Source organism: Poecilia latipinna, unplaced genomic scaffold, assembly GCF_001443285.1.
Source record: "Poecilia latipinna isolate Pla-1442-1.1 unplaced genomic scaffold, P_latipinna-1.0 Scaffold329, whole genome shotgun sequence".
NCBI classification, from domain to species: Eukaryota; Metazoa; Chordata; class Actinopteri; order Cyprinodontiformes; family Poeciliidae; genus Poecilia; species Poecilia latipinna.
The window spans coordinates 27,470-42,292 of record NW_015112945.1 but is presented as its reverse complement, the minus strand read 5'-3'; the positions used below and the strand labels follow the sequence as shown (position 1 = coordinate 42,292).

The window sequence follows — 14,823 nt, the reverse complement described above, 5'->3', positions numbered from 1 at the left end:
TTAAAAACCCTCCCCCCCCCCCCCCATCTTAAATGTAAAAATGTACAAGGTTTCCCTCAATGTATTATAAACCTGGCGGACCACCAGGCTTTACTTGTGCCCCCACCAGGCTAAGCACTGCTAATTTATTAAAGTCTTTTTAAAATGTTTGCATTTTTTAAAACTTTATAGTTGGTGTTCAGGTATTAATCTCCAAATATTTCAATAACACATAATTATCAAGTGATATTTTCAAATTTCCTGTGAACTTTAAACATTTTTAGCTCAAAAACATGACGAGCTGCTAGCGCCCAACCACCAGGCTTAGAAAGTTTCTGGAGGAAACTTTGATTCTATATTTTTTTTTGTACAGTCTTGGCTTAATTACTGGTCTGTTGTGTTCATCTTTTAGAAAATTACCTTTTCCAGAGTCTCTCCAGTTAACGATTAACCAACCACTAAATTAGTTGACGATTATTTAAATAACTGATTCATCATGATTAATCGATTGGTGGGTTTCCACCGTAAACCCACCGGACTCGCATGGAGAACGTGTTGATGTCTTTGTCGAGCTGGTCCAGCAGAGCGATGGACTGGATGATCATGTTGTCGGCCCGGTTGACGTTAAACTTGACCTTGGCTCTGGAGTAGCTGTGACCCAGACCCAGCTGGGCCTTGGAGGCGGCCTGCGCCGTCAGACCCTTCACCAGGGAGTGAAAGTGCAGGCGCACACCTGTCGGGATGAAAGAGACGGGTTGAGACGTTTCACTGGCAGGTAAGACAAAGTGAAATCGTCTTGTGGCTGTTCAGATTTTCAGTATAGACCTTCATGAGTTTCAGGATAAGGATGCATCACAACAGACCACATAAAAATAATTATCTACTTTTGCCTTCGTTCCAAACTTGCTATTTTTTGGTTGTGATCTCACCTCTGGTTATCTCAGCCACTGCTCCTCCGGTCTGTATGGAAATACTGAATTCCTCCTGAAGAGCAGCTCCGATTTTGGCATCGGAAACCCCCAAAACCGCCTTCTTCTTTCCAGACAGAGAAAGGTTCGTCTCCAAGAACAGCTTGAGGTCTGCATGAACCACACCTGCACACAAACCAAAACGTCAGATTCTTGAGCCAATCGAATCCAGACAAACATTAACCACATAACAAAAAAATATATAACTAACGTTGCTTTCCTCAGATGTTCAGGGTCAACATTAGGTTGTCATCACAGTAATTCAGTGGATTGACAGATTAAAGTACATCATTACAGCTGAGGAGCAGAGATGAACCAAGACTGACTGGTTATTGGCAGATTTTTACACCAGATCATGCTGCTGCTTTTTTTTAAAGGGGCAGTATTTTTTTTCCCCAGGCACATGGTGCCATTTCATACCATAATCAAGTAACTATGTTACCTTCAGTTGTTATAAAAATGTTGCATATATCAAATGTAACATAAGAAATTTTACTTTGTAGTTTAACACCTTAAAATTGGGTCTCTGTCAAATTTAAAAACTACTCCTCTTTATGAAACTCGATCTTCAGAAAGTCACCAAAACATGCAACATGCCTCTTCTATTCTATTAACTAGCATTACACTGAGACGTTGTTCATATGAGCTCAGCAGATGCACAGTTCCACCAGGTATCTGCCGATTTTCGCTGGCTAGTCTGAACGAGCTTCCGATTCGTCAGTCGGAAGCTTGGAAACCACATCTCTAAAGAAGAGCTTCTTCTCGAAGGCGGCGCTAGGTCCATCAAATGTCCTGCACAGCACGGTTGCCAAGGGAGATTAAAGGATTTCTCAAACAACACAAGAAAGAATCATGGCAACATTTCAGATGTTTTATTTTATGAGGGAGTAACATAATATGATATAAAACTAAAAAAAGAAGAAGTAAATTTTAGATCAAAGTGCAGCTTTAGCAGGGGTGAGATTTCAGAAATGAAAGGGAATCTATTTTATAATTAAGGTTCTCCGCTTAATCTTTGAAGAATTCAGTATATTATGGAACTCGCAGGAAAATATCAGAGAATATAAGGTCAGATCTGGGTGAGTTTTTAAAGATAAACTGCTTTAGCAGATCTAATTGATAAAAATCTGCTGTGATCAGTCGAATCGGTGCAGCTCTGTTGAGCATATGCTACATTCTCCTGCAGCAGCTGTAACACACAAACCTTCAGAGATGGCGTTCATGTTCTCCAGGGCAGCCTGCGCAGACTTGAAGGGGAAGAAGGCGGCCAGGCTCACCATGCTGTTGAACTTCCCGAGACTCAACACGCTCTCCTCCACCTGTCAAACACACACTGTGTGAGTCCAGCGCATGTAGGAGCACCGCGCCACAGAAACACACACAAACACACACTCACCTGAGGTAGCAGCATGCCGATCTCCTCCACCTCTCTGACGGCGAACAGCGCGTAGCCCGAAGCATGCTCGAACAACACGTGCAGCAAAACCTGCAGAACGGAGATTTACGAGATTTAACGACTAAACTCAACAATGACAGCAGGACTGGGAAAACTTTCCGAACAGCGGAAGTGTTTACAAGTCCACACGTGGTTACCAATCTGATATTAAAAGACTTAGTTTGGGTATATTAAATTTAATTATTAAAGAATAACTTGAATAGAGCAATAATTATCGTATATAGTTTAAATGTTTAATAGACTGAATAGCATATCGATCTATGTAACAGGATAGTCCTCATGACGAACCCACGTGTTGGTCTAGGCCTTCTGGAAGATGCTACTTGCTAGTTTTTGCTAACAGCCCAACTAAAACTCAGAATATTAAGAGAGAGCACATACATGCTTTTGTCTAAAGTGGTGCCACTAACAAAGGTACACGTATATTTATCCCAAATGATTTACATACGTCTTGGTAATAAGGAAACAAGTTTAGCTGCTAATATTAAGCAAAGGTTGCTAACCGCGCCTCAACGCTACAGAAGGCCTACAACTATGCTGCAATAAACGCACAAATATAAGCAAACATTCCCGTGAAATATAAACAATTAAAAATATTTTATAATTGCTTTATCTGTTATCTTACTGCCAGCAGATTTATCACCCTAAACTTACCATTTTATTAGGGAATAAGCAGAACCACGCAATGCGTGTCTGCTCTGCTTGTTCACCTCAGAGAAAAGAGACGGCGTAGACGTTTCAGCACGTTGCAACGTGCACAAAACACCGCGAGATCTACACAACACCGCGAGATTCCTTTATTTTCTCCAAGATTCAACAGATAACAAAATAATCATTGATATCTTTTATTTATTTAATCATGGATATTTTCATTTTGGTGAAAAACAATATTGTTTCATAAATTTGAATAAACTCAAATTCACTTTCATGTTTTTTTATGCCTTACGGGCAGACGTGGTCCAGTACTGTATGAGGTTAAAGGCAGAACCTTATTTGGGGTCTCATTTCTGCATTATGTTTTGTTTTGTTGTTTGGTCTGATGTGATATTCTATATATAATTTTCTTTTTTTTTTTTTAGATAAGAAAAAATAATAATAGTTTTCAGGAACAAAGGCTTGAAAACATCAACCTGTGTATAAATAATTGATACAGTGCTCTCGGGTTTAAAAGAATGACGACTCTCAAAAATAAACTCTTCTGCTTCTCCAGCTGCTAATTTCTGTTGAGTTTCTGGATTTTTCTTTTACAGCTGGCAGAAGTGATGAATGATATGTTCGTAAAGTCTTATCACAACATATATAGTGGTATTTGTTATGATAATAAAAAAGTATATTTAAGGTCCTTTTTAGGCAGCTGTTGTCGCTGCAAACACAAATTCTCCTCCTAAAAAAATTATTCATTTTGAAATAGGCTTCTTCAGTTCATCAGTTACACAAAGAAGGAGGGATCTTATACTGCTCATAGTAACCGAATTTAACAATATCTTCAAATGTATCAATATTTACTGAAGCTCCCAATGAATTCAAAATGGAAAAATATTGTCAGTTCAGACGATACTGTAAATTTTAGGGATTTTCAAACATGATTGGGAATTTATAATTTTCACAAAAACTCAAAATTCTTTTCATGATTAAAAATCTTTCACAATATTGATAAACATTATAATAATTACTCCTCCCTAGTTGCTCTCAGTCCATTGGTTCTTGATTCAAAGTGAAAAATGACGGTGGTGATTTAAGCATCTTCTAGTCTCAGGAAAGTGCTCAATTTAAATGAACTTTACCAATACTGACTTAATTTGGTGAAATATCCAGTCAGAACTGTATCAGAAGCTTGTTGAATGAAATTAAAATCAAGCGGTTTGGGTTTTTCCAGTCAAATATTTAAATAAATCTGTGTATAAGGTTAGCCTTGTGTGGAAGAGAGAAAAATCACCATGAATTTGCACTGCCAGTTCTTGTTTTCTAAATTCATTAACATTACTTGTTGCGCAATCATTGCACCCTGGGCAGAGAAAAAACACAAATAAACACACAAAATTCAGATGCCGAGAGATGGAGGAATGTCACAATGATTTCTCCGTCCTGTTGTCGCTTGTCATAAAAAGTGCAAAAGAAGACGCGTGAAGCTGTACACTTGACTCCCCAAGCACAACAACAAAACTATTTTCAACTAGACGTTCCTCCTTCCTGCAGACCCCGAGTGCCATTTTGCCACCATAGAGGAAAACAGTCGAGTGTCATATTTCGGAAAACATCAATAAAGCTCTTCAGAGTCCTGAAACTCCCCAGCAACGGATATGCAGGGGTCTGTATGTGCGCAAGCACCCGTTGCAGGCGGGTTATAAATGTCACTCTGTGTCTGATAATAACTTGGAGAAGTTAATTTATGACTGGCCTTCTTGGACAGATTGTCCCCTGTTTTTCTATTTCTTTCAGCTATTTGACCCAAAAGAAACTGTAGGACACATTAGTATGTCGTTAAGACACATTCTGAGTTGGTTCATTGATGTAATGGATAAGCAATGATAAATTAATTTGAGAAATCTTGAATTTGCTTGTGTGTTTTAAGTGAAATAATGCACAGGGCAGAGGGATGTAAGCTAATCTTGAACCCTGCTGACATTATCTGTGTGCTGATTTGTCATTCTGACAAGCAGCCCGGTGAAGTTATTACTCTAATAAAACAAAAAGCCAGATTACCGAGTAACGTCTGTGTTTCCAGGAGCCAGGAGGAGAGTCCTTGAAGGAGCTCTTTGAGGAGCGGATGTGAGGGAGGACAGCAACAAAGCTTTTTGGGATCTGGAGAAGTCTCGATATAAAGGCCGACCGGGACAGGCTGAGGCTCAGACCCGTGGAGCCCTGCTCATCTGAACCAACACTTCCCCAAACAACTGACCGAGGCTGACACACAGCACGTGAGTAACTTATGGCTTCCTCCGCTTCCCTCTCTCTCTATGGGCTTCCTCCTCACGCTCCTTTCTTCTGACTCCTGGCTCTTTTGCTCTTTGACCCCTTCTCGTCCGCTCATGTTCAGTGCGGATATCTCTGTCGCTGTTGCAAGTATCCCTTACTCCTTCCAGCTCCTTGTCCATCTTATCTGCTGAGCCATTTGTTGTTCTGCCCCCCACAGAAAGCCTTCTCATCTCTGTCAGTTCTCCCTGCCTTTTATCTCCTTTATCTGTCGACCAACGTTTCCCTTACATAAGCAGGGGATCCTCTTGCATCCTTCTCTCTGCTTTTATCAGCTTTAGTTTTCCTTGTCGATTGTTGACCTGCTTTCACTGCCACATCATTCTCTCAAGCATTCACCAAGTTCTGCTTGCAGCCTGGCTGGCCCCCCAGGGCCGCCAGCCGCTCGCGCCGGCTCTTTTGTCGGTCCCTGTCGATGCACTGTGCACCACTGAGCGAATCGATGCGCAGCGTAAAGGTGTGTGCGTGTACATGTGTGCAGGCGAGCGGAGGATGAGCATGCGTGCAGCAGTGGCGGGTTGCGTGGTACTGGTGTGCCTGCTGGCTCTAGTGGTAGAGAGGACAGAGGGACACATCACCTTCTTCAGCCCCAAGGAGCTATTGCAGATGAAGGTACTCAGCTCGGGTTAAACTGGTTACAGAACGTTAATCAGTTAATCATCTGTTAGTATTTCTCAAGTTGAAAGTTTATATTTTGGAATTGTTTAATATTTCAGTGAAAGCTCAATTTCTGACAAAATCTTCTGGAAATGGGTAAGTTTAGGTGCGAAACAGAAATTTTTTTAGATGATTACTATAACACGATTTTTTCCCCCCACACACCACTTATTCCTTTCTGTTTATATGTTATCTGGCACCTTTTGTCAACCAATCTACACTTATTGAGTCTTTTTGTAAACCTAGAGAAAGAAATGACAGACACGACAAACAAATACAAAGTAGTTCATGAAGTAAAAGTGACAGGAAAAAACTTTCTTAGAAATTACTTTTGGTTTATTCCAAATGTAATGGACAGGGACATGAAATATGGTGGCAGAAAAAGGTTTAGAGGGTGAAAAGAGGCAAGAATAGTGGCGAGAAAGAAGGACAGAGAGATTACCAGAGAACACCCTAGAAGTCTGTTTCTATACCCGCAGAGAGAAAAAAGCAGAGAAACCATAACGACAGACAACATGTGTACAATAACAAATAGAACACCACTGAATAGTACAGTTAATACAAGATGTATTTAGAGTCAACTGCACTCTAACATAGAGAGTATCTGAATCTGTGTCAATGTGTGTGCAGCCATCACTTCTCAAATGGATTTAGTTCTGAACCAGTTGTACCTCCCAGACATTTTGGGAGGGCAGGTACTCAAGTGGAAAAAAAGAGCACCTTGTGAGGAACATGGAACCGCTAATTGCCTTAGTAATGCAAAATTAGTTTATATATATACTTCTGCATATAGTCAGTGTGTGAGAAATGGCAGATATTCTTAGAGAATGAAGATTAGTGAGATTAACTACAAACCCTGAGAACTGTTGAAAAACATATTTAAATTATTTTTTTTGTTTCTGTATACACTGCAGAAACCAAAACAACAAAATTCAGAAGGGCACTTTTTTTTTGTCCAGAGGAAAAAAAATGCAGGTGCTCTAGCACCTCTTAGTGTCTAGCTGAGCATGTCCATGCTCTGAACTTTGACTAGGCTATTCTAACACATGAAGATACTTTGTCAACCTGGAAGGTGAACCTCTGCCTCAGTCAGATATCTACTTCAACCTCTAATAGTTATTTCTTAAAAAACAAAACAAAGCAAAACAAAAAACAAAAAAAAAAACAACTGACTGCTTTGTGTTTTTGGCCCATCCATCCCTTTATCAATTCTAACAAGCATATCTGTTCACACTGAAAGAAAAGCATCCCCACAGGATGCTGCTGCCATCACCATGTCTCAGAGTGGAGTCAGCTGGTAGCTTTAAAACCCTGATCCACTCAAAAACGACACAATATAAAAAGTACATGACACCTGAAAAGCCGATTTAATCCAGGCCAAATTACAATCTCATCCCATACCTTAAGAACCAACTCATTTAAACCATGACTTGCATATTAGTTTATTTTCTTGTATTTGTTCATTTAAAATATATTAGAATCCATTTCCATTTACTTTGGTTCTGGATGAAATACAGTCCAGCAAACAGATGGGAAAAAAAAAAACAAAAACAAAAAAAAAACTGGTTGTCAAAGCGGGTTTCAACCCCCCCCCCCCCCCCAGTGGGTATAATTTGAGGTGCAGTCGATCTTTCAGTGGTGGATGGTTCCTTTTCATACCCGAGACAGTTGGGTGTCACACAATCATAACTGCAAAGGCACAAAATGAGACGGCACCCAAAATTTCTACCACCAATGGGTCACATCCTATTTAGAATTATTATTTTTTAACTGTTTGGTTAACTAAAGAAACAAAGTGAAGAATTTATTCATAAAACAAATTAAGATTTATCTCTTTTTATCCCAACACCACTTTTAACCCTCAATTTTTTAAATTCTTTATTTTTTTTCTATTTTTGGTGCACTTGTGCGTCAGCAGCAGAACGGTAAGAAAGACATGGAGACTCGCTCAGAGGACGGCCAGTTCCAACAGGAACACGACAGAAATCCTGTGAGCACGCGGCCCGCCTCGTCCTCAACGTCCGGGTGACAAACGTCAGTTATTTTCTAACTTTTTAAAAAATGTCTTATTTTTTTTGTTTTGTGCGTCGTTTCCAGGACAAGACGTTGGAGGTAGCTGTTCGTCTTTTACCCAGACAGGTGGATCACGTGGCTCCGGTGCTCGAAGAGATCATCCATGAAATAGTGGAGCAGAGTCAGAAAGGTAACTGGCGCCATCTTGTTTGTCCTTGATTAGAAAAGTGTTATGTGACCTCCTTTCTTTTAAATCTGTGTCTCAGCAGACAAATAGCGAGGCTACGGGCGCCGGAGGGAGAAAAGTCGTGTAAATTGTTCAGAAAAGCACTGAATGCTATAAATGTTTCGTTGTGTCTAAATGAATCAAACAATAAAGAGAAGTGATTGTATCATGCATTGGAGGTTCTGGAGTAATTCTTGAGAGACGTGTTGCAAAAATGTGCCAGAGGTTTCAAGGCACAAGAAGGTAACCTCATGGCAAAACTTGGGCCATTTAACGTATTAATAACACAATCATGGCGGTTCATTTGGCAGGAAATGGTGCGTAAACAGCTCGAAACAGTTCAGGCTGATCCACTTTATCTCGCTTTTTGTTTGTCTGGTTCTCAGTCCTTGTCGGACAGCTGCTTTTAGAGCTTTGAGGTCAGCTTCTCGCAGAACTCAAAGTCCTTCACGGCGAGCGCGGGGTCCCGAGCTAGAGGGGCAGGAAGCACCAGGGAGCAGTCGCTGTCAAAGTACTTCCCAGTCACCCCTTCCAGCTCCTCGGACACGGCGCAGTAGATCGGGCTGACAGCGCCCTCTTCTGGCGACTGTGGAGGGAGACAATGACGGCAGAGAGTTAGAGTCCATGTGCAGCAAACAAACAAACCCACTTCTGCAGGTAGATTTCTGACAAGCGACAGGTGTGAATATGAGGCCATATAGGAAGTTTGGTGAAATCTCCGCCAGATTGCAAATCGACAGACCAAAGAGCAGCTTGTTGAAGAGATAAACAGGATGGTCTCAGAATGAGCTTGTTTTGCTTTGGCTGTGTTCTCAGACAACAGTGATTTCTCAGCATCGTAAAAACTGCCGTAAAAAAAAAAAAAAAGTGGCTCTCCAAGCTTTTGAAACCCCTAAAAACACCTGAATTTTTTTCTTTTGGTAAGAAAGAAAAACTACGAAAGGAACATAACCTGGTGGCACAAGTGTGTGGGATTATTGCGCTAATACTTTGCTGGGATACATTCGGTTGCAGCTTTCAGTCTTCTTGAGTTTCCATCGAGAATCCGATGAATCCAAACTAAAGTTAAGCTGTTCTGGATAAATTTCCCTGAAATTTACTACCTGCAAGGCTTTAAGGGACATTACGCAACTTGAAAAGGCAGTTACAGGTAATTGAAGAAAATAAGGGGCAGCAGGGAACATTACAAAGATTAGTGTAAACCTGAAGCGAAGAACCTGCCTGAGACTAGTCCGTCTCATATGTCTGGGCAAAACAAACTAATAAAAAAAAATAAAAAAAATAAAAAACTTGTGAAAGGCTTGGAGGAAACAAAACTTAAACCATTTGCTACCTGCAAGTCACTGAAAGAATACCACACCCACAGTAAAATACGACGGTGCCAACTTCTCTTCAAACAGAAGTAGACTTTTTGTCAACCCGGATGACTGTGAATAGTTCCAACCATGAACCTTTAGAGTTGAGGGACAAAAAAAGGCAATTTCCTTTTGTAGCTTCACTCTAAGTACTAGAGTACATCCAGATCCACAAAAGAATTACTTTATTCAAGACCACTCCTTTTACTACATTTAATTTGCATTTTTAAACCCAAGACTAAACAATATCTTTCTTCTTTTTTTTTTTTAGCTTTAGCTAAAAAAAAACACAAACAAAAAGAAACAAAGTCTTTCCTCTCAGAGCAAAATCACAACAATATAGAGAAAGATTGTTGTGAATGTTGTAAATGTTATTGGGGGGAAAAAAAGAAGAGAAAAGAATCACAATTATAGATCTGCTGCCTAAAGATGTTAAATAAAACATTTCTTACATCTTTGTTATGAAATAATTGTGATAATAGCACTTATTCTTCAGAGATAAAATTGATATCTTCTTAGATTTGTATTGATCCATTTCTTCTAATCACAGAGTAGCTTTTTGCAAATTTTCTGATTTTTCTTTTCAGGATTTATAGTTGATGAGGAAATTAAACAATATGTCCCCTCTGCAGGGATGAGTGAATCAAAGCACTCTCAAAGTGAAAACATCTGAAGCTGAACTTACGTCACCAAGCAGGAAACGCCGAACTGATTCGCTAATTCACAACAGACTTGTTCAGAAAGGCAGCAACGAGCCAGTTGCAAACCACTGTGGTGCGACTGGAGCACTTTTGTAAACAAGAGTCAAAACTCTTCCTTTAAGATGAGAAGGCCACAACAGAAGAGGACAACTTCAAGTTATTTTGCCGCAAACTGATTTCTGTTTTCTGCTCCATTTGATCTAAACCTCACTAACCACCAACTAATCATTGCTACACTGGCATGCATAACTCATAAAACAGAAAGTAGAAGAACTAAGGATGCATCTACACTTCAAAATTAGATTTACAATATGGGTTAGAGAAAAAAATACAATGAGCAGAAATGCTAAGAGGGAGTAGATGATGTTGCAAGTCTTCTGTTAGTGCCTCATAATTTAGAAGGAAACCTTGAACACAGTAAAGAAATACAGAAACACTTGAAAGCTAAGATGTTTATTTCCAACCCAGCCTGCTTAGCACCCATGCTGTAGCTCGTATTATGAGGTTTCTTAAAAAATAAAAAAAAAAGATGACTAAACTTCATTCTTTACAGCTGTTTGTTACAAAATCCAGATTGCTTGCTTTGGTTGTTAGACACCACTGAAGCTACTGGGATTAAATATTTTTTGTACACTTTCTCCTTGAGTCATCCAGTTTGTGTCCATCTGGAAAACATTTAATGCCAGATGCAGGTTCTCGTCTGCCGCTAAACTATCCAAGCATCGGGGTTTACGCTGCGGGCTACCAGAAGGTAGTGTGAAGTTGTGAGGCGAGAGAAAAAGATGTGAAAGTTTTAAAGCTGAAAAATAAAATGGGTGAGATGTGTAAAACGGAGTAAAATGCAAGGAATAAAAATGTCTTTTCTTTTTCACAAAAAGCACATGCTCTTTGAAGTTTGTAGCTGTAATGTAAAAAATTTTTTTAAGAAACTGAAAGAACTACAAAACAAAGAGTAAATGAGATATTTCACCTATGAATTTTAAAGGGGAAAAAGTCTTAATTTTGCATCTAAATTATTAAAAAAAACAAAAAAAAAAACAAAGTGAAAGAAATCACATTTCTTTCTTCACTGTTTCTATCCTGACCCCTGGGTCAGAGATTCATATAAAGTCATTCACAACAGTAGGAGTTGTACAGGACGACACATGCTGTGTTCTTTGGAGGAGGATTATTCAGTGGGCCTCACAGACTTTTACGAATTTAAGAAAATCTGTTCTGCTGCTCTGCAGATAACCTCAGAGTAAATAGCCCATTTATTTACACTCTTCATGTTCTCCACTTTTCTTCTTGCCCGTTTCTACTTTTCTGCCGAGTTTCCTTTGTGCAAACATCATCCATCAATTGTGCAATTTTACAGCAGGTCAAAGTTCTGCTTTGCTCTCTCTGATTATTGACTGCTGCCCTTGAACTTGATTCGTTCCAGATATCCCATGCGCGACCTTCACTTTACGAGTTTTGAGGCAGACGGCGATCGTATCTTCACAACGATTTAAAAGTGTTTGTAAGAAACAAGATATGCTCAAATAAACGTGTGCACGCTTTTTAAGATGTGATCTGGATGCTAATACGACGGGACACATTTCAAAGACGGAACCCCGTGCTTTACATTTCATGTATGTATTGTGGATCGACTCCATCTTTGCACATGCACTAAACCAGACTTGTGTCTCAGATTACGAGACCCTGATGCAACAGGATCAGACTTGAACAATAAGTAGTGCTGTAATGTTTTTAAAACCTTTTGTGCGCGTTTCTGTGCCTGGAAGCAATAAACAACGCTCCTACCTTAAAAAAGAAAAAGCCGATGAGTTTGAAAGGGTAACGGAGCCAGAATGGATAGTGTCGCATCACCTCCGTCATGACAACCCCAGGGTGGACGGAGTTGGCTGTGACGCCTGTCGGGACACAAGAGAGAACATAAAAAAAAATGACTTGGACCACTGCACATTTTTAATAAGGTCACAGCTGACAAGAATACAGTACATTCATTTTTGGTTGCTAAAGACGAACCATTCTTCTTACGGGAATTAACAAATGTAGAGAATAATCCAAGTTTTCAAAACTGAAATAGCTTGCAAAAGTCTAAAATCCTTGTGAATTTCCTCTGATTCTCACAGGGTCAAAATTAAAGATGCAAGCTTAACAAATAGCCAAACCCATGTGAATGTTTATTTAAATGTCATTTATCAAGTTGCAGAGAAATGGCAGTTGTTGTTCGTCAAATATGTACTTCTGACTGAATATACCGTTTCGTGTGCCCTTCTTGAGAAATGGTTTGCACATGCATGAGACACTAGGAGATGAGCAAAAATATTAAGGAACTGAGTATTGGGATGATCCACTTCTAAATACTATAGAATCCATTGGACCTGGTGAGTGTGCAGTACACACCCCCTGGAATGACCCCAATATTCAACACTTTTGCTCTGACACACACAAAAACTACAAGCCAAAATCTTTTTTTTCCATCTTATCTTTGGTCTCCATTTGGTGCTACGCCATCATTCTTCTCTTCTTGCTCACTGAACCCCATCAACTATTGGTGTTCAGACTAAAGATGCGCCTAAATAACAAAATGTGATTTCTTCATTTGTTTCTGCTAAAGTGAGAACTATAAACAACTGAAAAGTTTTTCCATTCGGAGTTGCATGCCTTTGCTTTCTGGAGTGAGTTTCTTGATTTGTTGACGGATTTTGTTTAGTGGCAACTGCGCCCTACCAGATGCTGTTCGGAGACAGCTGCACTGCTTTCCCTCACTGCTGTTTAAGAAGGGCCGGGAAGTTCTCCATAGGATTCATCTCAGATGAGGAAGGGGGCCACGTTTGGGGTGGGGTTGGGGGGGGTCCAACCTCCTTAACCTCCTCGACCAATGTTTGAGCAAGCAGGAAAAGGAAATCTTTTAATTCAATTAATCTTTTGAATTAAAAGATTAATTCAAAATCTTTTTTGAATTAATCCCACTATGCGACTGTCAATTTTTAAAATGTAAAAACGAAACGCTGAGATTGTGATTTCAAGCTAAAGTATTAACCCAGAATTTTCTGTATTTCCAAGTAAATTAGTAGCAAGTAAGATGCACAGATCAGATACCAATATCTGCATCAGTCCCGATATTGAAAAAGGTTCCAGATTGGGTATTGGTGACAAAGTGCAAGGGCAGATCTATGCAGCCTAACTCTATGAATTATTTTACATTATATTTATAATCTCCAATTACACTTTCTGAACCATTTGAAAGAAGGTTTTCATTTTTACGTTTGATCAAGGTAGTCAACCTGTTTTACTCCCAATTGCACAGACTGAACAAATTAAAGTTGTTTTTTTTTTTTTACATGTACTTCTTGTGAAGCTATTGGTGTATTTGAGTGTGTGTTTAAAAAAAAAAAATGTTCCAAGTCAATTCAGTGCCGTTTTTCTGTATCCGATTAGTGTTGGTCGATACTTAACCTCGGATATCTGGGTCGGTATACGGGAAAAGTGGATTGGTGCGTCGCTGCTGGTAACATCATCATCAAACTCCTTATTGGATGAGGGTGCTGTGGTAGCGCAGGGGCAAAGCACAACCCACGTAATGAGGCCTTGGTCCTCGTGGCGGTGGTCACAGGTTCGATTCCCGGCCTGGTGACATTTGCCGCATGTCTTTCCCCCCTCTCTCATTACCCTATTTCCTGTCGAACTACTTTCAAATAAAAGCCACTAGAGCCAACAAAACCTTAAAAAGAAAATAATAAAAAAAACTCCTTATTGAACATTAACCTCACCTGTGCCCTGTAGCCTTCGTGCCAGCTCATTGGTGCAGATGATGTTATGCAGCTTGGTGTGATTGTAGACTTGATCCATGGTGTACACGAGGTTCTCGCCATGAAAGTGAGAGAAGTCAACTTTACCCCTCTTGTGGTTCAGCGAACTGACGGTGACGATACGCGCCGGAGCGGAGCGCTTTATGAGGTCTGGAGAGAGAAGACACAGAGGCTTTGAATGATGTAAGAGAGATCAAATCACTGGATTTGATGACGTTACAGAGAAAACACGCAGGCCTTACCCAGCAGCAGATTCGTGAGCAGAAATGGTCCTAAATGGTTGGTGGCAAAGGAAGCTTCAAACCCGTCTTTGGTCATCTGTCTGGGCAAACCTGCCATCAACAGATGTAAAGATTAGTGCAGAAAAAAAATAAAGTTTTACTCATACATTTATTATTTTAGACCGTTTTAAGAAATGGTCATCATATTCATCATCCCTGCAGAAATTGCTTCTTTAGTTCAGTTTCAGCAAATTTTACTTGAGTTTGTTTATATTTTATATATTTCTTATTAATTGTGAAAAGTACTGCTACATATTTTAGAAATACTGTTTTTTACAACTTAATATTTTATCTTGTTGTTTATGTGTCATGTTGTTGTTGTTGTTGGTGATTTAAGAGCCAAATGCAGAAAGGCAGAGGAGTCGAGTAAATGAAGAATGTTTATGGACAAACTTAAAAAAAATAAATAAATAA

General features: G+C 39.6%; 2 protein-coding genes and 2 long non-coding RNA genes across 5 annotated transcripts in view; 1 reads left to right on the top strand and 3 right to left on the bottom strand.

Moving 5' to 3' along the window:
- The window catches only part of nop56 (NOP56 ribonucleoprotein homolog), an 11,346-nt gene extending 8,185 nt beyond the window's left edge, over nt 1-3,161 (bottom strand). The window contains exons 1-5 of the mRNA XM_015035220.1: nt 3,058-3,161; nt 2,344-2,433; nt 2,152-2,266; nt 909-1,073; nt 514-712 (exon numbers count right to left, since the gene is read on the bottom strand). Of these exons, the coding sequence (XP_014890706.1) occupies nt 514-712; nt 909-1,073; nt 2,152-2,266; nt 2,344-2,433; nt 3,058-3,060 (572 nt within the window). The 5' untranslated portion in view covers nt 3,061-3,161. The remainder of the gene's footprint in view (nt 1-513; nt 713-908; nt 1,074-2,151; nt 2,267-2,343; nt 2,434-3,057) is intronic.
- A 1,811-nt stretch (nt 3,162-4,972) lies between these two features.
- LOC106949148 (uncharacterized) lies at nt 4,973-8,481 on the top strand. Of its 2 annotated transcripts, XR_001425327.1 has the most exons (3): nt 4,977-5,321; nt 5,858-5,988; nt 7,952-8,481. It is a non-coding gene; the product is annotated as an uncharacterized LOC106949148 (long non-coding RNA). The 2 variants fall into 2 exon arrangements; XR_001425328.1 differs by lacking the exon at nt 5,858-5,988 and having other exon boundaries at nt 4,973-5,321.
- On the bottom strand, nt 6,352-7,956 carry LOC106949149 (uncharacterized). The gene is made up of 2 exons (XR_001425329.1): nt 7,188-7,956; nt 6,352-7,155 (listed from the first exon to the last, which is right to left on the bottom strand). It is a non-coding gene; the product is annotated as an uncharacterized LOC106949149 (long non-coding RNA).
- Nucleotides 8,482-8,505: 24 nt separating the features above from the next.
- The window catches only part of LOC106949147 (retinol dehydrogenase 11), a 26,126-nt gene continuing 19,808 nt past the window's right edge, over nt 8,506-14,823 (bottom strand). Inside the window, exons 3-6 of the mRNA XM_015035219.1 lie at nt 14,371-14,460; nt 14,090-14,278; nt 12,114-12,223; nt 8,506-8,858 (exon numbers count right to left, since the gene is read on the bottom strand). Coding sequence (XP_014890705.1) covers nt 8,679-8,858; nt 12,114-12,223; nt 14,090-14,278; nt 14,371-14,460 — 569 coding nt within the window. The 3' untranslated portion in view covers nt 8,506-8,678. The remainder of the gene's footprint in view (nt 8,859-12,113; nt 12,224-14,089; nt 14,279-14,370; nt 14,461-14,823) is intronic.